The sequence below is a fragment of the Lethenteron reissneri genome, chromosome 45 (assembly GCF_015708825.2).
Source record: "Lethenteron reissneri isolate LAM-NWPU_2019-01 chromosome 45, ASM1570882v1, whole genome shotgun sequence".
NCBI lineage: Eukaryota > Metazoa > Chordata > Hyperoartia > Petromyzontiformes > Petromyzontidae > Lethenteron > Lethenteron reissneri.
The window spans coordinates 8,701,180-8,724,161 of NC_083823.1; the positions used below are offsets into that span (position 1 = coordinate 8,701,180).

At 47.4% G+C, this 22,982-nt stretch overlaps 1 protein-coding gene across 3 annotated transcripts; it reads left to right on the plus strand.

Annotated features, from left to right (window-relative positions):
• Positions 1–3,665: 3,665 nt before the first annotated feature.
• On the plus strand, positions 3,666–22,381 carry LOC133353891 (uncharacterized). 3 transcript variants are annotated; one of them, XR_009756488.1, is made up of 11 exons: positions 3,666–3,811; positions 10,488–10,712; positions 10,802–10,948; positions 11,330–11,478; positions 16,085–16,225; positions 16,990–17,138; positions 18,164–18,292; positions 19,198–19,235; positions 19,340–19,570; positions 20,145–20,251; positions 21,079–21,191. XR_009756488.1 is itself a non-coding variant. In XM_061570385.1 (11 exons), exons 2-11 carry the CDS (start codon positions 10,509–10,511, stop codon positions 21,755–21,757), a joined length of 1,293 nt encoding a protein of 430 aa, XP_061426369.1. In that variant the 5' UTR covers positions 3,666–3,811; positions 10,488–10,508; the 3' UTR covers positions 21,758–22,381. The 3 variants fall into 3 exon arrangements, 2 of the variants coding, with proteins under 2 accessions (XP_061426369.1, XP_061426368.1); XM_061570385.1 differs by lacking the exon at positions 19,340–19,570 and adding an exon at positions 21,746–22,381 and having other exon boundaries at positions 19,198–19,339; XM_061570384.1 differs by lacking the exons at positions 19,340–19,570; positions 21,079–21,191 and having other exon boundaries at positions 19,198–19,339; positions 20,145–21,042.
• Positions 22,382–22,982: the final 601 nt, after the last annotated feature.

Genomic DNA, 22,982 nt, shown 5'->3' on the forward strand with positions numbered 1-22,982 from the left:
GTATGTGTCGGTTTCACCTGCTCGTGGCAGATGGTGCGGTGCCAAGCGGCCCCAGGGATATCTGTGCCGCCCAGACTTACTGAGGTTACCCTCGCTGACATGAACCAAATCGTCAATTAGTTCGTACATCTTAAAGGCGGCAGGGTGGCGCTTGGGTAACACTCACGCCTCAGCCAAGAAGTTCCCGAGTTCACTTCCCACTCGGGTGCCTCCCGTGTGGGGTTTGAATGTCTCCTCGTGTTCTGCGTGGGTTCCCTCTGGGTTATCCGATTTCCTCCCATAGACAAAAAAAACCCACAATGTAATAGGTATTTCTTGATTTGAAACTTTCGTGACTGCGCCTCCCCCTTTTCTTACCTAAAAACCTCTTGCCACGGCAGCTCTCTCGCCTACTTCAGCATTTTTTCTTGCTGTGGTTATTCCACCTGATGAAGATTGCTTGTGTTGCGATCGAAACATCGTGATTCGTTTTATTTCTACCTACGTGACTTTACCGAAAGAACCAAAGAGTATGTAATTGGTATTGTTGACCAAACAGTCTCATGCTAAAAAAATTACTCATTTGGGATTAAACACCGAAAGAGCGACAGATGGCAGCGGTAAACACTGCTGACTACTAGGGGTCGGCACGGTTTGAACCGACTCAAACTGGTGTCAAATTGAGCAAACCAAACCAAACCAGCGACGATTGAACCAAACTAAACCAAAACCAAACCAAACTAAGCTAAACCAAACCTCTTGAGTTGGCTTGAACCGAAAAGATGCGCGGCAAACAATATTCGCATTCAATACAAATATCAAGTGTATTAATCGCTAATTTCTACGCAGGCTTTCTTCATATTGAGATTCACTAGCAAGTACTGGACGACGATGTCGTCCACAGCCATCTCCTCAAGCTTGGCACGCCCAATGTCCTTGAACGCAGTGTGGTAGTTCAATGGCAGTGAAACCCCAACACTAGGCAACATCCGCGCCCACGAGCGCACACACATCTCGGCCTTGAACGTGCACTTGTGCAGGTTTGGTCGGTCGAGAAAGGAGCGCTTGGCGGCCGAGTTTGCTCTCTCGGAGGGCACGGACGACGCCGGGATAGGCAAATAGTCGAGGGCCACGCGTCGTAGGCGCGGGTACTTGCCGCCGTACAGCTTCCACCACTCGACGACGTCCATGCTCAGGTCCTGAGTCGGCTCAAGCAGGAAGCGGTCGACCTCGGAGGCGGCGCCGTCGTGAGCGTTGGGCGCGTAGACCATGTCAAAGAGGATGTTAATGCCGCCACGCGGCGCCGCCTTCGGCGCCGCGTCCGTCGTCAACGCTGGGTAGCGCTGGTTGAGAATGTCCGTCATCATGTCCTTGATATTGCTGTACTCGGCCTTTACAACCAACCAAACTAGTTTGAGCCGGTTCCACCCTGTCCGAGCCAAACCGAGTCGGTTTTCGTAGCCCCAAACCAAACCGAACCGATTTGGTTCGGTTCAAACCGCGGTTTGGTGGTTTGAGCCAAACCGTGCCGACCCCTACTGACTACTGATGAGTCGTAATGAGGACGAAACCGGTCTCCGACTCTGTCTTTGTCTCACTGTTGCCGGTCGGTTTGGCCACATTTTCTCAACTTGTGAACGGCAGTCCCCGAAACAAAATGAGCACAATGCAGTTTTTTTTCTGAATTGGTGGTTTTCCCGTTCGTGCACAAGGCTAAATAAGAGCTTTTGATCCACAGGCCTCGTGTGATGTGCGGTACAGAGTGGGTACTCCAACCTCTTCCCAGACGGTCTGCTCAACATTGAATAGATCAAAAACACATTCCTGCGGAGGGAGCTGGTAGGAACGTTGGGTTGCTCGGTCAATGGCCTGCAGGGTCAACGGCGGCGTGGTGTATTCCGCAAATATGGCCGACTGTGAGGGCGGGCACAAGCCGGCGTGAGTAGGTTAAACGTTGAGTTTTATAAGGGCACCACGGGGTGACCAGCCCCTCCCCACCCAGCCCCTCCCTGCACGACGGACGGACACAATAATCCCCTGTGGGCTGGTGGAACCAGGAGGTTCTCTACTCTGACACTGGTGAGACTGGGCCCTAAAGAAGGCTGCTGTCTCTGGTGAAGACCAATCGGTTTCAAAGACAATGTTTCTCTAATTATATCAGAGCATGTTTGTTTGCATGCTCGCCACAAGTACTGTACGTGGTTAATGCGGACATGATTCCTTGCAAATTTTTCTATTTTGTGTTTGAACATATCAACACGTGTTGTATTGCCAGAAAGGGTAACATCTACTCTTATTTTTTTCGTAATCAAGAAGAATGCCACGTAGAATGGAAATAATAAAATAATAAAATACAACATTATAATTATACGTGACTTTACCGAAAGAACCAAGAAGATGAATCCCTGCAGTCATGAAAGCTTTAAATCGAAATTTAAGAAGAATGTCCTTCCCCTGCTGCAAATACGGATTCTATTTCGAGAACATGTCTTCTGATTCCAGCGAAACACCCCCCCCCCCCCTCTGTGTTGTAGACTTTCTCATCTAAACTCTACAACTTAAAACTTTTATATTACCAGGTAAAGCCCACCTGAGCTATTGTAGTTCAGAAGCGACCCGGCCACAAATGATGGCTCAACTAAGTGGCTTGTCGTGAGGACATGTTGTGGCGACCGTAAGATCGCAACGCGTGTTTCTGATGAGAAGAGCAACTGGCACGATTTGGACACACGTGGAGGATGGACAACAGGGACATTAAAAGTGTGGCGTTCGGAAAGACGGAAGAGACCGGAGAGAGAGGAGAGGAAGACCTAACAAAGAATGTCTTGACATGACGCTTTCGTGGCTGCAAGAATCCATACTATTTGGTTATTTCGGTAAAATGGAAATAATAAAATAAAAAAAATAAAACATAATAAAATAATTCTCACGACGTTTCGGCCACGTGTTCTGTCGAGAAGACAGAATCTGAGATTGGGAGAAATCCGGTTTAATTGGTTCTAATTGCAGAACCGCACTTTGCCAACTTCTCAACGACGGGCTTCATCCATTCCAAGCCAAGGAACTCACTGGCAGTGCCCACGATTGTGGAGGAGCTCCTCGTGTTCATCACGACCAACCTGCCCGCCGCATTCTACGACTACCCCGTGCAGCCCGACGGCCCCCCAGAGTACGATAGCAGCACCGACGAGGAAGCAGCCTAAGCCTAGGATCAGAGTTTCGTATTCATTAAACCAGGTTTTAATTCCCCGAAATAGGGTGTAATTGTATTAAAGAAAAATCCCGATGCCTGCCTGCGGTTTACAGCTTTGCACTCTAACAGCAGGCGGCGCTTTGGAGTCTTGAACTTCACGAAAGCTCCCGGCATGCACGGCGAGGGCGGAAACATCGCCCAGCCACGGCGGGACGAAGCCACGGCCGCCATCTTACCTCGGGGTAACTGCTGAGCCGCGACGAGGGACCCCGCGTCGCTGCTCGATGACGTCGCCCCCCGCGCCGGGGCGACACGGAAGCGGACGGCGCATTCAACCCGCCCCCTCCCTGACCAAGATGGCCGCCTAAGTGGGAGGGATGGAGAGGGTCACGCTCCCTGCCGCCACCGTTGCCGTAGCAACGGTGTATGCGCTGGTGTCGTTCCTCGGTCGTGGCCGTCGCCACGGACGGGGAGGAAGGAGGAGGAGGAGGTGGAGGAGGAGGTGGACAAGGAGGTGGAGGAGGAGGAGGTTGAGGAGGAGGTGGAGGAGGAGGTGGAGGAGGAGGAGGGGGTGGAGGGGGAGGCTGCCGGGGAGCTTCACCTGGAGTCGAAGCCGACCGGCTGTGAAGGCGCTCAAGGGTACCACTACTCCACGGGGGAGCCAGCAACACACTCACTCACTCACCACTCACCCACTCACTCACTCACTAACTCACTCACTTACCACTCACCCCTCACTCACTCACCCCTCACTCACTTACCACTCACTCACTTACCACTCACTCACCACTCACTCACTAACTCACTCACCCACTCACTCATTCACTCACTCACCCCTCACTCACCCACCCCTCACTCACCCCTCACTCACAGACCCCTCACTCACTCACCCCTCACTCACTCACCCACCCCTCACTCACTCACCCCTCACTCACTTACCACTCACTCACTTACCACTCACTCACCACTCACTCACTAACTCACTCACCCACTCACTCATTCACTCACCCCTCACTCACTCACCCACCCCTCACTCACCCCTCACTCACAGACCCCTCACTCACTCACCCCTCACTCACTCACCCACCCCTCACTCACTCACCCACCCCTCACTCACAGACCCCTCACTCACTCACCCCTCACTCACCCACCCCTCACTCACTCACCCCTCACTCACCCACCCCTCACTCACCCACCCCTCACTCACCCACCCCTCACTCACTCACCCACCCCTCACTCACCCACCACTCACTCACCCACCACTCACTCACTCACTCACCCCTCACTCACCCACCCCTCACTCACTCACCCCTCACTCACTCACCCACCCCTCACTCACTCACCCACCCCTCACTCACCCACCCCTCACTCACCCACCCCTCACTCACCCACCCCTCACTCACTCACCCCTCACTCACCCACCAACCACTCACTCACCCCTCGCTCACTAACTCACTCACTCCTCACTCACCACTCACTCACCACTCACTCACCCACCCCTCACTCCTCACTCACTCACCCACCTCTCCTCACTCACCCACCACTCACTCACCCACCCCTCACTCACCCCTCACTCACCACTCACTCACCCACCCCTCACTCACCCACCCCTCACTCACTCACTCACTCACCCACCACTCACTCACTAACTCACCCACCCACCCACTCACTCCTCACTCACCACTCACCCACCCCTCACTCACCCACCCCTCACTCACTCACTCACCCACCACTCACTCACTAACTCACCCACCCACCCACTCACTCCTCACTCACCACTCACCCACCCCTCACTCACCCACCCCTCACTCACCCCCCCACACCCCTTACTGAATACGCGCGGGGCCATCTTGCTCGGGGTTTGGCACGATCATTAAGAGATACAAAAATTATATTGAAATAATATTTACCACGATATTAACCGCGACGAGAGAGAGAGACACGTCGCAAAAGTGGCGGCATAACAGATGCAGGCTTACACAACGAGGACCACTTTGTATGAAATTCGACATTGGCTATTCTTTGGAAACGCTCGCCATATGAACGTGGAATTTCCACCTGGTTCAGGGCTATAAACGGGAGATTACCATTGCCACGATGCTCATTTGAGCAATCGCTTTGACATTTGAACTAATGTATTAATACTGATATAACTAAACTGCCAACTAGGATATGCATGTTACCTGCCTTTACATGTTACTATGTTTTCAACTGTTACTGTCAATGTGTAAGATCTCATCAGATCTCGAAAGCTCGGCAAATTTGAGTGTGGTAGTGCTTTCAACCGTACATAACAGGTTTTCACAGGCACTCGCAAAAATAAAATCTTACGATGTTGGCATTTCGCTGGGCATCTGTGGACAAACAGCTTTATAGCTCATAGGATTATCTTGCGGTATAAATAAATAATCAGATTCTGAGCTCCTGAACGTAGACGCAGGAAATTAATTCCAAATGTATTTATTATAATGTGGCCGATGAGTGTGGTGATGAAAATGGATGACGCAAAATCAATGAGACTCCTTTGGCCAGGAGAGGTAGACCGAGGACAGCGACGTTGAGCTGTTACTGCTCAACTCGTGGGCTCGAATCCAGGACATTGCTTGAGATTAAACAACGGGAAAATGTCAAAACTGGGTGGTTTTTAACTTTTGCCGACAAAACTGGATCCCAAATGTCAAAACTGGGTGCACCCTGGGTGGCCAAAAACTTGAGTTTTGGACACTCAGGGTGCACCCAGTTTTGACATTTGTCAAATACACTTGATAATTGTATACTAGCACAGTGTGCCAGCACCCCATTCATCCAAACACTTGGTATTTGTATACTGGCACACTGTGCCAGCACCCCATTCATCTAAACACTTGGTATTAGTATGCTGGCACAGTGTGCCAGCACCATATAACTACACACACTTGATATTTGTACGCTGGCACAGTGTGCCAGCACCCCAACGACCAACATTTCAAGCTACGGCTCGGACTCGGAAGTGAGCTCGGGGCGGGCTTGCGACCAGGCGGGCGCACTGCCACCTTGCGTGATGACCTAGACTAGTGACTCGCGTCAATACCAAACTTTTGGATTGTTGGTTGATGCTACGCGCTACTGTACACCCTTAAATTTGCCATGCATTCGACCATAGCCCGCCAAACGACCAAGCACAGAGACAAAGGCGACGTCCTTGGGAGATGGACCAGCCTGCTTGACGCTCCTGACCATGGTCCCAATGGTGCGGAACAAACCAACGAATGCGCATCTCGTTGATTGGTCAATCCTTTGGCCCACCGTTACGGTGATTGGCGGAAATATTGTGTGAAAAATCAAATTGCTGGCAATGAAAATAGACATTGTCTCGTGAAAAATTGAAAGTAGACGTAGAAACGTGATTTTTCACAAGCATTTTTCACGAAACAGGTGGAGGAGCGGCTCACATTCGAATGGCAACCCTCCACCCCAAGAAGACTTTTACCACGCGCCGCGAGGCCATCCACGGCATCCAAGACTTTGCTTTGCAACAAGGCAAGCGCGCGGTCCTTGACCTCAAGCGAAGCGGCGGACGGCACGTTGCCATCGTCTGCTCTAGTTCAACACCTTGTTCCTTCAAGGTGAAGCTGACGAAGCTCACGGGGGAACGACGCGGCTTCCGCGTCTCGGCGCTGTGCACGGATCACCACGGCTACACGGGCACTACCAAGATCACGCAGCGCCAAGTGGAGGCGAACACGACAGCCCGTTCGGCCTTTCGCGCTAACCCCCGTACCTCCGCACCGACTGTCATTGCCCAGGTCGCCGACGTTGCTCGCGTCATTGTCCCGACCCGGATGATGTACCGCGCCAAGGACACGTGCATCGCGGCGAACGAGAGTGCGGCCCGTGCAGGCTTCGAGTTCATCAACTCGCTGGTGGAGACGTTCGGCAAGCTCAACGCGACGACCTGCAGTGTGCGAGAAGACGCGGGCATCTTCTGGGGTGCGTTCATCTGCAACCCGATCGCACGCTCGTTGCAGCCAAGTCTTCAACGCGTCGTCGGCATCGACGGGTCGCACATGAAGGCGCGCGCCTACAACGGAACCATGCTCGTCCTCGTTGGGCGCGACGGCAACAACCGCAACGTCCTTCTCGCCGTGGCGCTGGTGCCGTCCGAGACGGCAGCGGCCTACGACTGGTTTCTCAACTGCTGCACGACCAACGACATCGAGCTCGACGGCACGCCGGTCTTCTGCGATCGTGGCACGGGCATCCTAGCCTCCGACTGGAAGGACCTCATGCTCATCCACTACACGCGGCATTTGATCTGCAACGGCGTGGACAACATCGGCTCCGCGTTCACGCCCGACCTCCAAGGCATCATCTACGATGCCCAAGGGTGCGCCTCCGAGGCCGCGTTCCGCAGCTCCTTGGGCTGCTTGGGCGTAGCTCTGCCTGCGGCGGCCACGTACTACAACAAGATCGACCCCCACACGTGGGCGCTCTATCCGCACCTGCACACGACGTCATTGTACGGCTGGCGCACGACGAACTTTGTGGAGTCCACGAACAGCGAGGCCCTGCCGGCTCGCGAGATGGACCCCTTCCACTTCCTCATGCACCACATGGAAGACATGATGACGACGGCCTTTGCCCACCGCAGCGACGCCGAGAAGTGGGCCGTTCAAGGGCGTGTCATTACGCCGTACGCTCAAGGACTCATCGACGCTCAGCAGGCGTTGGCCCCGAGGTACAAGGTCTACGAGAGTACCTCGACGCGTGCATACGTCAAGGATCCAGACGCCTACGCCTCTGCCAAGCGCCGAGTCGATCTCAGCTCTCGGTCGTGCACGTGCGGGTACATGAAGCAGATGGGCTTGCCGTGTCGGCACTACATTCGTGCCCTCATGGCGTTTGGGCGGATGCCCGAGCTCTACGACGCATGTGCGGTGTGTTACCAAGTCTCTGCCATCAACACGACATGGACCTCGGTTGCCGGTATCGAGCTGCCCATTGCCGAGGAGCTGCAACGCGACAACACCATGATGCCACCTCCTCGCCAGAAGAAGGCTGGCCGCCCGAAGAAGCGTCGGATTCGCAACCGTGGCGAAGGTGGCCCATTGGGCCTCACGCGGTGCTCCTTCTGTCGCGCCAAGGGCCACAACAAGCGTTCTTGCCCGTCGAAGTAGTTATATATATGTAACAAACATGTTTTGTTCTAAGTGTGCAGCACCATACTTCTCGACGCAAACACTATCTACCGTTGTTCTACTGTAGTAGGTGTAGCATGCAAGCTGGCACACTGTACCAGTATACAAATGGCAAGTTCGTGTATGTTCGCGAGCTGAAAGTGTTACTGTAGTTGCAAGCTGGCACACTGTGCCAGTATACATATGGCAAGTAAGTGTTACTGTAGTAGCGAGCTGGCACACTGTGCCAGTATACAAACGGCAAGTAAGCGAGCTGGCACACTGTGCCAGTATGCAAACGGGAAGTTTGTGGTGCAAGGTATGGAACATGAGCCACGAGAAACATCATTTGGAACGCTCTAAATCTGTGGTGACATATGGATGAATAACGCAAGGACCTAAACGTGTACAAAATGATACATTAAATCGTACACCTTCACCCAGTTTTGACATTTGTCCACATTGAACATCACCCAGTTTTGTCATATCAAAAAGCACCACCCTGTTTTGCCTGTCGTTTTCCAAGACCACCCAGTTTTGACATTTGGGATCCAGTTTTGTCGGCAAAAGTTAAAAACCACCCAGTTTTGACATTTTCCCATTAAACAACTAACTGTTTAACACGTAAACTTTCGCGACCAATATCATCCAGAGTTTTTTGGGTTAGATCGCGTAAATATATAAATGTGTCGTTAAAACCCGCCACCACCCGACACAGCCAACTAGTAAGGGTTGTCACGTAAACAGAACGTGGCCAATTTGTCACTAGTACAGCACTAGTGTGTAGTGTATAGTGTAGTATACTAGTACAACACTAGTGTATAGTGTAGTGTATAGTGTAGTGTATAGTGTAGTATACTAGTACAGCACTAGTGTATAGTGTAGTGTATAGTGTAGTAGATAGTGTAGTATACTAGTACAGCACTAGTGTATAGTGTAGTGTATAGTGTAGTGTATAGTGTAGTGTATAGTAGTGTATAGTGTAGTGTATAGTGTAGTATACTAGTACAGCACTAGTGTATAGTGTAGTGTATAGTGTAGTATACTAGTACAGCACTAGTGTATAGTGTAGTGTATAGTGTAGTATACTAGTACAGCACTAGTGTATAGTGTAGTGTATAGTGTAGTATACTAGTACAGCACTAGTGTGTAGTGTATAGTGTAGTATACTAGTACAGCACTAGTGTGTAGTGTAGTGTATAGTGTAGTATATAGTGTAGTATACTAGTACAGCACTAGTGTATAGTGTAGTGTAGTATACTAGTACAGCACTAGTGTAGTGTATAGTGTAGTATACTAGTACAGCACTAGTGTGTAGTGTAGTATACTAGTACAGCACTAGTGTAGTGTATAGTGTAGTATACTAGTACAGCACTAGTGTATAGTGTAGTGTATAGTGTAGTATACTAGTACAACACTAGTGTAGTGTGTAGTGTATAGTGTAGTATACTAGTACAGCACACCGGTGTGTTGGAGAGCCAAGCCACAACATTTACAATCTGAGTACGACGTTTCGCCAGTAATTACAACTAGCTTCATCAGGCGACAGCCAGTCTTACTGTTTCGTTCCTTCTATAGAGGCGTAGATGTGTTGACCACGCAACTGCGCTCTTGCACAATGTGGGGGGGGGGGGGGGATTACTGAGGCAACGTCCATTATGCATGTGCATTATGCGAGCCCTTTGAACTTGTCCTTCCTGTCTATTGTGTTTATTAAAATATCCGTACCAACGGTAATCCCTATTGAAGTACGCTGCCCTTTGTAGGCATGCACTTAAACAATGTATTATTTGATGATTTGCTTCCACGCAGCACTAAGGCGGCAGCTATCCGAACGGTTAAAGTAATTTTTATTTCTTTCAATTTCGATAGACTGTCAGAAAGTCGTGTTCTGGTACTGTTGACAGAACTGTCAGCAGTAGCAGAACACGCGTGCCAACAAGGACACTAAAATTATTTTGATAATGTTGAAGTTTTGTGCAAAATTAGCTACTACTGGCCAATACTAATTATAGAATCGATCCGAGTGGATACTTCATCACATGACATGACGCCGAGAGCACATTTGGGATAATATTGTGTAACTTGCCACACAAAAGATTCTTGTGAGCAGGCACACCTGACTGCACTGACTGGAGTGTCCTGCTCCCGCTGTGAAGGCTTGGCTGCCCTGCCCGACTATGGTGGGGAAGATCAAGAAGAGCGGTGCAAATGCGAGGCGAGGAAAAGGAGGCAGGGCGGCAGGAGCGGCAGACGCTGGCGTCGTGCTGAAGAGATTCCTGCGCACGTACGACAAGCACTGCGCCGCCACGGAGAGCACGCCCAGCGCGCCACTGCGTCTCGTCCTGAAGACGCACGCTGACGCGGGTACGCTCGTTAACAAGGTGAGTGGCCGGTGGCCTCGATGTGAACGTGAACGCGGTCTCGTGCGTGTGCCGCCCGGCAGTCTCGTTGACCGCCGGCGATGTGTCAGTTTGTTGTAGCACAAGCAGAGGGGAGTGTCGGACCCTCAGTCCTGCTCCAGCCTTTGCTTTTGGCCATCCGAGATGAGCGCTACATGCAAGGGAAGGAGCTCTGCGTCTTGGACGTTCCGCTCAGCAACCAGGACGTCGCTGAACTGGTATCGTTACAAAGTGCGCTTGTACCAACGCGTTGTTTCACATTCGTGTGGGGGTTATGTTGGAAGTGGATTTAGAATGGTGTCCTATTATTCTTTTCTTTTTTAAACAACCTGGATTTTACGAATAACTGTATCCACAAGCCATTCATTTCAGCCTAGTCTCTCCGGAACTGCAACCCAAAAAATATTTCCGCACCTGGCACACCACATCCAGCATACCTCTCACTATAGTTTCGGTTACAAATCAGATACCTACTGCAGTCTACCCGTGACCCAGAACATATTCATACTCTGTGGGTCTTTCGGTAAAGTATTCAGTGATACATTAGGCCCCACGTACACATGTGCAGCCTCTGTGTGCGTGTGAACTTTTCCTATCAGTCCTTGCTCCTGGAGATGCGGGGCAAGACGTGGTACCCGTTTGCGCGTCTCGTGCTGTCCGACTGCGCGCTGGACGTGTGGTCGATGGGGCGGCTGGCCCGGGCCCTCAGGACCAGCATTCTAACTCACCTGCATCTCGACTACAACAAGTACGCTGTGTGTTCTCCACTCTGCCGTTGCCCGCAGGCACACATCAAACACGTTGTAAATGAGATTCATACCAGCCTTCTTCCCGGCTTGTTTCCCACTCATATAGGCTCTGCTTTTCTAGTCCTCTTTCTCCACTCATTCCTGTACTGGGCCATCATCTCCACATCTATTACACAGTCCTTCATATCCTGGCTCACCACTTAAAACCACCCATTTCTAGGCCTGCCCTGGTGCTTCCATGTTCATCACCTTTCTTCCAAAGTGGTTTTCCTCTCTTATTCTTTGGGTCTTTCTGTAAAGTCACGTAGATAGGTTAAAAGAAAATAAGAAAAAACTACGACGTTTCGATCGCAACACAAGCGTTCGTCATCAGGAAGAGGGGGTTAGCTTCTAAAGGCAAACTGTTTATAAAGGTTTGAAATGGGCGTAGCCCAAATGTCAGCAGCCAATGTTAATGTAAGTGGTGGGTAGTGACCGCGACGGTGGTGGGTTTTCCCACCAATCAAAGGGCTGCCCAGTAAAAATTTGCATGTTAATGTAAAATCGTTGAGCTGCCTCCACGGCCAGCGCCCTGAGGTGGCTATGTTAATGTGAGAGATTAGCATGTTGATGTAAGAGATGAGCATGTTAATGTGAGAGATTAGCATGTTGATGTGAGAGATTAGCATGTTAATGTGAGAGATTAGCGTGTTAATGTGAGAGATTAGCATGTTAATGTGAGAGATTAGCATGTTGATGTGAGAGATTAGCATGTTAATGTGAGAGATTAGCATGTTAATGTGAGAGATTATCATGTTAATGTGAGAGATTAGCATGTTAATGTGAGAGATTAGCGTGTTAATGTGAGAGATTAGCATGTTAATGTGAGAGATTAGCATGTTAATGTGAGAGATTAGCATGTTAATGTGAGAGATTAGCATGTTAATGTGAGAGATTAGCATGTTAATGTGAGAGATTAGCATGTTAATGTGAGAGATTATCATGTTAATGTGAGAGATTAGCGTGTTAATGTGAGAGATTAGCATGTTAATGTGAGAGATTAGCATGTTGATGTGAGAGATTAGCATGTTAATGTGAGAGATTAGCGTGTTAATGTGAGAGATTAGCGTGTTAATGTGAGAGATTAGCATGTTAATGTGAGAGATTAGCATGTTAATGTGAGAGATTAGCATGTTAATGTGAGAGATTAGCATGTTAATGTGAGAGATTAGCATGTTAATGTGAGAGATTAGCATGTTAATGTGAGAGATTAGCATGTTAATGTGAGAGATTAGCGTGTTAATGTGAGAGATTAGCATGTTAATGTGAGAGATTAGCATGTTAATGTGAGAGATTAGCATGTTAATGTGAGAGATTAGCATGTTAATGTGAGAGATTAGCATGTTAATGTGAGAGATTAGCGTGTTAATGTGAGAGATTAGCATGTTAATGTGAGAGATTAGCATGTTAATGTGAGAGATTAGCATGTTAATGTGAGAGATTAGCATGTTAATGTGAGAGATTAGCATGTTAATGTGAGAGATTAGCATGTTAATGTGAGAGATTAGCATGTTAATGTGAGAGATTAGCATGTTAATGTGAGAGATTAGCATGTTAATGTGAGAGATTAGCATGTTAATGTGAGAGATTAGCATGTTAATGTGAGAGATTAGCATGTTAATGTGAGAGATTAGCATGTTAATGTGAGAGATTAGCATGTTAATGTGAGAGATTAGCATGTTAATGTGAGAGATTAGCATGTTAATGTGAGAGATTAGCATGTTAATGTGAGAGATTAGCAGTTAATGTGAGAGATTAGCATGTTAATGTGAGAGATTAGCATGTTAATGTGAGAGATTAGCATGTTAATGTGAGAGATTAGCATGTTAATGTGAGAGATTAGCATGTTAATGTGAGAGATTAGCATGTTAATGTGAGAGATTAGCATGTTAATGTGAGAGATTAGCATGTTAATGTGAGAGATTAGCATGTTAATGTGAGAGATTAGCATGTTAATGTGAGAGATTAGCATGTTAATGTGAGAGATTAGCATGTTAATGTGAGAGATTAGCATGTTAATGTGAGAGATTAGCATGTTAATGTGAGAGATTAGCATGTTAATGTGAGAGATTAGCATGTTAATGTGAGAGATTAGCATGTTAATGTGAGAGATTAGCATGTTAATGTGAGAGATTAGCATGTTAATGTGAGAGATTAGCATGTTAATGTGAGAGATTAGCATGTTAATGTGAGAGATTAGCATGTTAATGTGAGAGATTAGCATGTTAATGTGAGAGATTAGCATGTTAATGTGAGAGATTAGCATGTTAATGTGAGAGATTAGCATGTTAATGTGAGAGATTAGCATGTTAATGTGAGAGATTAGCATGTTAATGTGAGAGATTAGCGTGTTAATGTGAGAGATTAGCATGTTAATGTGAGAGATTAGCATGTTAATGTGAGAGATTAGCATGTTAATGTGAGAGATTAGCATGTTAATGTGAGAGATTAGCATGTTAATGTGAGAGATTAGCATGTTAATGTGAGAGATTAGCATGTTAATGTGAGAGATTAGCATGTTAATGTGAGAGATTAGCATGTTAATGTGAGAGATTAGCATGTTAATGTGAGAGATTAGCATGTTAATGTGAGAGATTAGCATGTTAATGTGAGAGATTAGCATGTTAATGTGAGAGATTAGCATGTTAATGTGAGAGATTAGCATGTTAATGTGAGAGATTAGCATGTTAATGTGAGAGATTAGCATGTTAATGTGAGAGATTAGCATGTTAATGTGAGAGATTAGCATGTTAATGTGAGAGATTAGCATGTTAATGTGAGAGATTAGCATGTTAATGTGAGAGATTAGCATGTTAATGTGAGAGATTAGCATGTTAATGTGAGAGATTAGCATGTTAATGTGAGAGATTAGCATGTTAATGTGAGAGATTAGCATGTTAATGTGAGAGATTAGCGTGTTAATGTGAGAGATTAGCATGTTAATGTGAGAGATTAGCATGTTAATGTGAGAGATTAGCATGTTAATGTGAGAGATTAGCATGTTAATGTGAGAGATTAGCATGTTAATGTGAGAGATTAGCATGTTAATGTGAGAGATTAGCGTGTTAATGTGAGAGATTAGCATGTTAATGTGAGAGATTAGCATGTTAATGTGAGAGATTAGCATGTTAATGTGAGAGATTAGCATGTTAATGTGAGAGATTAGCATGTTAATGTGAGAGATTAGCATGTTAATGTGAGAGATTAGCATGTTAATGTGAGAGATTAGCATGTTAATGTGAGAGATTAGCATGTTAATGTGAGAGATTAGCATGTTAATGTGAGAGATTAGCATGTTAATGTGAGAGATTAGCATGTTAATGTGAGAGATTAGCATGTTAATGTGAGAGATTAGCATGTTAATGTGAGAGATTAGCATGTTAATGTGAGAGATTAGCATGTTAATGTGAGAGATTAGCATGTTAATGTGAGAGATTAGCATGTTAATGTGAGAGATTAGCATGTTAATGTGAGAGATTAGCATGTTAATGTGAGAGATTAGCATGTTAATGTGAGAGATTAGCATGTTAATGTGAGAGATTAGCATGTTAATGTGAGAGATTAGCATGTTAATGTGAGAGATTAGCATGTTAATGTGAGAGATTAGCATGTTAATGTGAGAGATTAGCATGTTAATGTGAGAGATTAGCATGTTAATGTGAGAGATTAGCATGTTAATGTGAGAGATTAGCGTGTTAATGTGAGAGATTAGCATGTTAATGTGAGAGATTAGCATGTTAATGTGAGAGATTATCATGTTAATGTGAGAGATTAGCATGTTAATGTGAGAGATTAGCATGTTAATGTGAGAGATTAGCATGTTAATGTGAGAGATTAGCATGTTAATGTGAGAGATTAGCATGTTAATGTGAGAGATTAGCGTGTTAATGTGAGAGATTAGCATGTTAATGTGAGAGATTAGCATGTTAATGTGAGAGATTAGCATGTTAATGTGAGAGATTAGCGTGTTAATGTGAGAGATTAGCATGTTAATGTGAGAGATTAGCATGTTAATGTGAGAGATTAGCGTGTTAATGTGAGAGATTAGCATGTTAATGTGAGAGATTAGCATGTTAATGTGAGAGATTAGCATGTTAATGTGAGAGATTAGCGTGTTAATGTGAGAGATTAGCATGTTAATGTGAGAGATTAGCATGTTAATGTGAGAGATTAGCATGTTAATGTGAGAGATTAGCATGTTGATAGAAGACCACAGTAAAACCTTGGATAGCGAGTAACTTTGTCTGCGAGTGTTTTGCAAGACGAGCAAATTTTTTAAATAAATATTAATTTGATAAACGAGCGAGGTCTTGCAATACGAGCAGTACGTGTATACGCTTTGTCTGCCGAGCGTCACGTGATCACAACTGATATATACGAGTGCTTTGGATTACAAGCACGTTTCCGAAACGAATTATGCTCGCAATCCAAGGTTTTACTGTATATAATTTCTCTATGTTTTATCCGTGCCTTTTTTAAAATGCATGCCAGTCTGTCAAAGCAAACTCACTGCATGTCCTCTCACTGCCCTGCTCACTGCCTGTTCCCCTTGTGCCGTCGCCGTAGGATCGGAGACACCGGTGCCCTTGCGTTGGTCCAGGGCTTAGCCGGAAATGCCCAGATGCTGTCCCTGAGCCTGTGCTACTGTGGGCTGGGCCCGCCCAGCGGCGCACCCCTGGCCTCCCTCGTCACCAGCACCGCCATCGTGTGAGTGGGTGTAGGGCCATCGTGTTCATCTGTCGACGATGAGACGGCAGGGTGTGGCTGACGAGGCTAGGTGGCGGTCCAACGCACAGCCTGGCAATGTATGTATGTATTCTAGATTTGAAGCTTTCGTGACTGCAAGGATTCATATTCTTAGGTGTTTTCGGTAAAGTCACGTAGGTAAAAAATTTAAATTTAAATTAATAAAAGTAAAATTATTTTATTTTACTTTTATTAATTTTAATTTTTTACCTACGTGACTTTACCAAAAAAACCTAAGAGTATGTATGTATGTTGAATTTCTTTCGCATCGTACGTAGCCAGCCGTGCTAATCTGAGGTTCTGCTGCAAGGCTGCCACTGCGTCACGGGCCTGCAGGTGTCACGTACTCTTCGTGTGTGTGACGAGGCCCTCGTGATTGTCACTGCACTCGGCCAGCAGAGGGAAGCGCTGCACAGGCAGTGGCCTAGAAGATGGCCTACATCATAACACTTACAAAAAATCCTAGCTTGCAAAAAATATCTTCATTTCTCAACCATGTGTAGGGCGAAGTCGCTGTGTTACTCAGCAAGGGAAGTCAAGAGTGGTTTTCCTGTAGGTCGACTTGTCCCCGTCATAGGAATGTGCAATTTCCACCACTGGCTGAGGACTGCAAACGTGCTGAGCTACGCCTCTGTGCTCATTTGACCAGGAAATCTCTTTGACTTCTTGACTCGATTGTAAGGGCTGGTGGTAAGTGGCGTGCAATGTTGGCTCGTGCGTCTCAGCGAGGTGTATCTGGATGGCAATGACCTGCGGTGCGAAGGGGCGACGGAGCTCGTCCGGCCACTCGTGGAGCACGCGGAGCGTGTAGCTGCCACTCGTCCACGCCTGGATGTAGGGGACGGTGAAGACCTGGCCAAGCAGCTGCTTGATGGTGAGAAACCCTCACCGCTAAGCAGTGATCACACATGATGACTGCAAATCTATTAGGGGAGCATTTGTAGGTGAACCTGATCTCGACGTTACGTGTTGATTTTAGATGTGGCAACTCGGATAAGGAAACGCACGCTTTCAACAAAGTGATTCACAGTGACAGAACACTTTTAGCGAAAATTTAATTGGATAAATAAATGCATAAATATGAATGGATAGATCGTGGCTGCTGATCATACGTACATACAGGACGTACTTGAGTGTCATTGCATGTTATGGTTTTTAGGTAGCATTTGTCATTTACAAGCCCTTGTTTGTAATAGGAGTGCAGGCAGTGCCAATGCTAGATGACACTGTCACTAGCCAGGCCCAGCCCTTCCTCAGCAACCAGTTAACTGCCCAGGCATTGCTTCACTGCGTCTGCCCCTTGGGAAGCGGGTGGCAAAGTCATAACACTTAGTAAAAAGGTTCTAGGTTCGATTCCTGACTGGTGCCTGTTTGTGTGGCCTCTGTATGGTCTCCCCCTGTTCTGCATGGGTGTCCTCTCGGTTCATGCGGAAGTAAAAAATGCACAAAGTCACTGGCGTTAGATAACCATCCCAATGCAAAGCCCTCCGGAAAAAAAAGAGTCTTCAGACTCAGTGAATATATCAATATAAATGTGTCATTAAACCCGCCATCACCCAACACAGCCAATTCGTAAGATTTGTCACGTAAATAAAACATTCCAATTCGTGACTATTACAGCACATCGGTGTGTTGGAGAGTAAAATCCACAAAATTTACAATCCCCGAGTTCACGACGTTTGGCCGGTAATTGCAACTAGCATCATCAGGCGACAACCAGATTTGTGGAGAAATCCTCCTGTTTCATTCTTAACGAAACAGGAGGATGTATGCGATCTAACCCAAAAGACCTCTATTATGGATAATATTGGTCGTGAAAGCCTACATGTTAAATTGACTAACCTATATGGGGAGGATACTTATCTTCAAATTATGATTCCTGTCTGTTGCATTCCCTAGCACCGGACAAATCGGGCGTGCGGTCAGCTGTGTCGCTACTGGACGAGGGTGAGCAGCCGCCGCAGGTCCCGGTCGACCCCAGCGGCAGCTCCATCGCGAAGCCGAAGCGGAAGAAGAAGTCTAGGAGAGGTAGCGTGACGCCCCCATCTCCGACAACACAGGAACCTCCAAATTGCGTCGCATTTAGACACCGTGTAAATAGACGTTATATAAATTAGAATTGTGTATGGAGCCAAAGCAGTGTTCACAGTGTGTGTATTCATACCGCACCATGAAAAACACAGGGCTCGGGTTACCAGCTAAAAAAAGAGCCGATGTTGAAATCATGCTGATGCGATAGGAACTTTGATTAAAGCAATGTGTGGGCTAACTGTTACGCATGCGTAGCGAAGCATTGTTTCATTGGTTACTAAAGTTTTACGCACGCAATACTTGCAACCAATGGTGTGTGTAGGAATCGGTCATATTTTTTATTTGTGCGTAATAGGGTCACATGACCCCTACGGTCACGAGCGGCTCTCCACCACGATTGGAAACATGAATGTGGAATATCCTCCGTAATCAAATCGCGGCAAACGATTTATGGCAATTGAACTGCAAAGTGGGCAAATGATTGGATTTCTGGTTACGAGTGATTTTAATTTACAGGCCTCTGAGCAATTCACCCAGAATGCACCCTACACCGTGAGATCTTGGAAGATAAGCAGGTTTGAGCTTGGCTAGTGCTTGGATGGGTTGTTTATAGGCCGCCGTGGGACTCTGTGATGGACAGCAGAGGGCAGTGCAGCAAAATCCATTGTTGTGTTCCACTGCTGTGCTTCCACATCTACGCTCTCTACCTTCACCAACGCACACTGCCTGGCATGGTGAAGTACGGTGAAATAAACCCTTCGACCCGCACTCCGTTGGGAGGCCCTCGCCCACCACCACCGGATTGACATTGGTGTGTTGTACGCGTGCATGCGCATGATAGTGACCATGTGCCGCACGCGTGTTAGCTGAAGTCTGCGACGGTGACGTCCGTGAACGTGCAGGGGCTCGGAGGAAGAAGAAGGGCCCTGAGAAGGCTGAGGTGGGGCCCTGGCTGCGCAAGCTGCACCTGTCAGACAACGGGATTGACGGGCTGGGCGCAGGCAGGCAGACGGCACCGCTCGACTTCTCGATGTTGCTCGCCAGGTGAGGAGGCCACTGCCAACGACGGCGGCACGGCTATCGAGCGTGCACGCATGGCGGGCGGCAACGGCACCGGGGCCCGCGGCTCACGGAGGCCCCGGCGGCAGGCTACGGAGAGGAAGGGAATTGGACAGGTGGTCCACGTTTCATGAATTGTTCCAAGACCTATGGCAAATACGCTACGTCACCGCCACCACCCGCTCAACCATGCGCACCCCTCCTTGGGCACAGCAGGTACTGGGCATGGAATGATTCATCGATTACAAACGATTCCATGCTGATGCATCGTGCATGTGAGAATGGATTGTTTGATTATTTTTAGGTGTACGTGATTGGTACTATAATGTTCCATAAACCACTATTAAAATATAATTGCTTCTGGAATTGAATCGTGACCCTGAGTAATAGCAATCCATCCGATTGCGGGGAGGTGAATTTTTACATACCGAGTGGCTGTACAAGGCCGCGGAGAATAAATGTTTTTATTAATTTATCCAAGATAACAACAATGAGTCTCAAGACTCTTCGCCAGGAGGTTCCTGCATTGGGAGGTTTGTCCCAATCCTCTTGGAGGCGTATTCTGCTGCATACCGGAATCCATGTCACAGCCTGTGCCTGAAAGAGTTCCGGCCCGCTGTGGTAAAGCAGGCAGTGGCTTTGCGAGTGACGGCAATGTGTGGGTTCCCTGTGTCTCACAACACGATCGCTTACCTGCTCCAGCAGCAATCGGGGGGGTGCGATTGCAGTGGTCCACGTTGCCTGGTGTCAAGCGTTGGCCCCTGAGGCACCACCTTTGTCAACTCGACAGGTTGATCCGCCTGTCCGACGCCCTGCAGGAGCTTGACCTGGACGACAACGACGTGGGGGAGCTCGGAGGACGGCAGATCCTGGAGGCGCTAAAGCAGCGGAAGGAAGGTGCCGAGCGACAACATGCGGGGTCGTGTGTAGCCGTCGTTATTAATATCGTTGTGAAAGATGCTTTTTTCAGGAGGGTCCTGCCGCGTCTTCGCAGGAGGGAGGCGATATTGTTGTTACGCGCAATTCCAACTGAGTACTTTGTAGGTGAATTTTCACATTTTGTGTGGATGTTAATTCGCTATGAGAAGAAACCGGAGAGAGCCTGGTGGAAACCCATGCAGATCAGGGGGGAAACATACAAACACCACACGTAAATGTGCCTCCTGTCGGTAATCGAACCCAGGCCCTCGCCGCGATGCACGAGCGTCACCACTGTGCCACCCTTGTGGCCGGTGGAAGAGTTTCTCCTGCAGTCCTGAAGGCATTGTGTGAGCGACCACTTTTGACCTCATCAGGTTTAGCCAATGAATGTAAACTACATTCCATATGAGTGATATGAAGCCTTCTGAGGCTTTGACTTCCACCACCCGGTCACTTTGGCCACTTAAAATATGTTCCCATTTGGTGTAAACGGGGTGGGCACTTGTGAGGTTGTACATAGTTCATCAATAGCATCGGTCCCTGGTTCCTTCTGGTGAGAATGAGCCCTGACTGGTCTTTCAGTCCAGTGAGGTTTCCTCTGTGTGAGGCTTGTTGTACACTGCAGATGTTGATCCACACGGCTACATTGTTGCATGTTATTACTACGCTTGTTTACCAGGAAAGCCTCACTGGGTCTCATGATTTTCTTTCAGGAGGCTTCTGCCAAGTTGTTCAGAGTAATGGGGGGGGGGGGGGGTGATGATCACCGCGTTTGTTTTCAAGGAGTCACTTTGTCCCTTCAGCAAAGCGGCTGCCCATCAAAATGAGGGTGACGGCACGGATGAGCCCAGACACATTCAGCGCCATCCTCAAGTCCAGTGGGAAGGTGAAGAAAGCCAGGAGAGGCAAAAAGAAGGTGAGCTGCGACCAATGGTTCCGTTGACCCTCAACCAGTCAGTGTTGGGGAACATCTGACCCACAAGCCAGATGCGACCCACAACTTAATTTCACACGGCCCACAGTCACGTGAGGCCGACCACTTTGAAAGAGCCTGCAAGTGATGTTTCTCTGTCGCTGCAAGCATCTTAGTCGGGTACTCGAGAAGGAATATTTTTAACCTGGCAACAACACTCTGATTAGAATTGTCGTACTCTCAGTCACTCTGTCACTGCAAGGGCCTCTTTATACTCGGTCGGCGCTGGCGTTATTTTTGGCATTATTGGACAACGCTAATCTGTGGCAGTTGGCGACTAAAGGTATTTGTAAGTCCTATTTAGCCCTCAGTATGGAAAGGTTCCTCACCCCTGACTTAAACCCTGACCCCTTTTAAGCTTTGTATATATGCATACAGCACACCACAAAGCCCAAGCACATTAAGTTGTGGGTCATGATTTAAGTGTGATTAAAAGTCTCACGTCAATAAACGTGAATTAACTTTCGTCATTAACTTCACTTACACTGTCTTTTTAGAAAAAGAAGTGAACGCCGTTTCTACCGTCGCAGAAACCTGCACAGGAAGCGCTGCTACACATGTTTGTGGTGGTCACGCTCGTAGTAGGTTTGACCGGTCGGTGTCCCTTTTTAGAGTTGTACATTTCTATTTTTATACACGTGTACGAGCATTGCAGTCTGAAAATGTGAATCCAAGCACCTTTACCAGTCCCTAAATTCTTCATGTACCTACACGGCCTCTGTCGAGGAGCCAACAACATGCGGTGTCTCAATGGTGTCAAACAGTGCGCCACCCGAATTACGCCACGGAATGCTGGCAATAAGATAACTCCGACTGTCCGTAGCCGTGTGACTGCGTAACTCAAGACTGTCTTTAAAAATACTACCAGCTCTCGATGTGCCTTCCAAGTAACACCAATGCTTATTGGCGTCACGCACTGCAATCTGCGGTTGTTGTGAGCGGGACACGCGCAGTAATCCCGAGTGTATGTCTCAGGCTGTACCACAATTACGGTGATGTTTACATGTTTTTTGTAGTTTTCATGGGAAATAAAAATGGGGTTATTTTTTTAATAATCGCCGGTTAAGAGTGTACAGAACGCAGTGTAGCTTGTGGACTTTGATAAAAAGCAATAAAATGTCGTTGAAATGAAAGGTGAAGGATTTACACAGCACAAAGTTCAGGTTGTCTTATAGCGTAGTGAATATAATTGGTTTTGCATATTTACAAACGTATGATCGCACATATCAACACAATGCATTGATGGTGAATCGCAATTGTGTACTGTAGGGATGTGTTTCATATTTATCTGAAAAATCTGAATGTCAGCCTGCAAGCCAAGTTTGAGCACCCTGGTGTCTCACCAGGGCTGAAAATAGAAATGAATTGCTGGCGAATCATTGCCCCTCTCTGCACCTGAACCCGACCCCCTCTGTGCATCCCCAACTGAGCCTGATCGAAAGGGATGTGGTGGGCGAATGTGAATAATACGTATAAGAGATATCTTGTACAGTGGTACCCCAGAGATCGAACTTAATTCGTTCCAGAAGTCCATTAGAACACCAATTTGTTCGAACACAAAATTAATGTAAATTACATTAATTGGTTCCAGACACAAGACGTCTCTAATTATAAAGCATTTAAACACGAAGTTTACAGTAATTACACGCATGAAATCATACAAAAAAACAAGAAACACAATAAATACATGGAATAAATGCAATAAATGAACATTGAACTTCACTTTACCTGCAG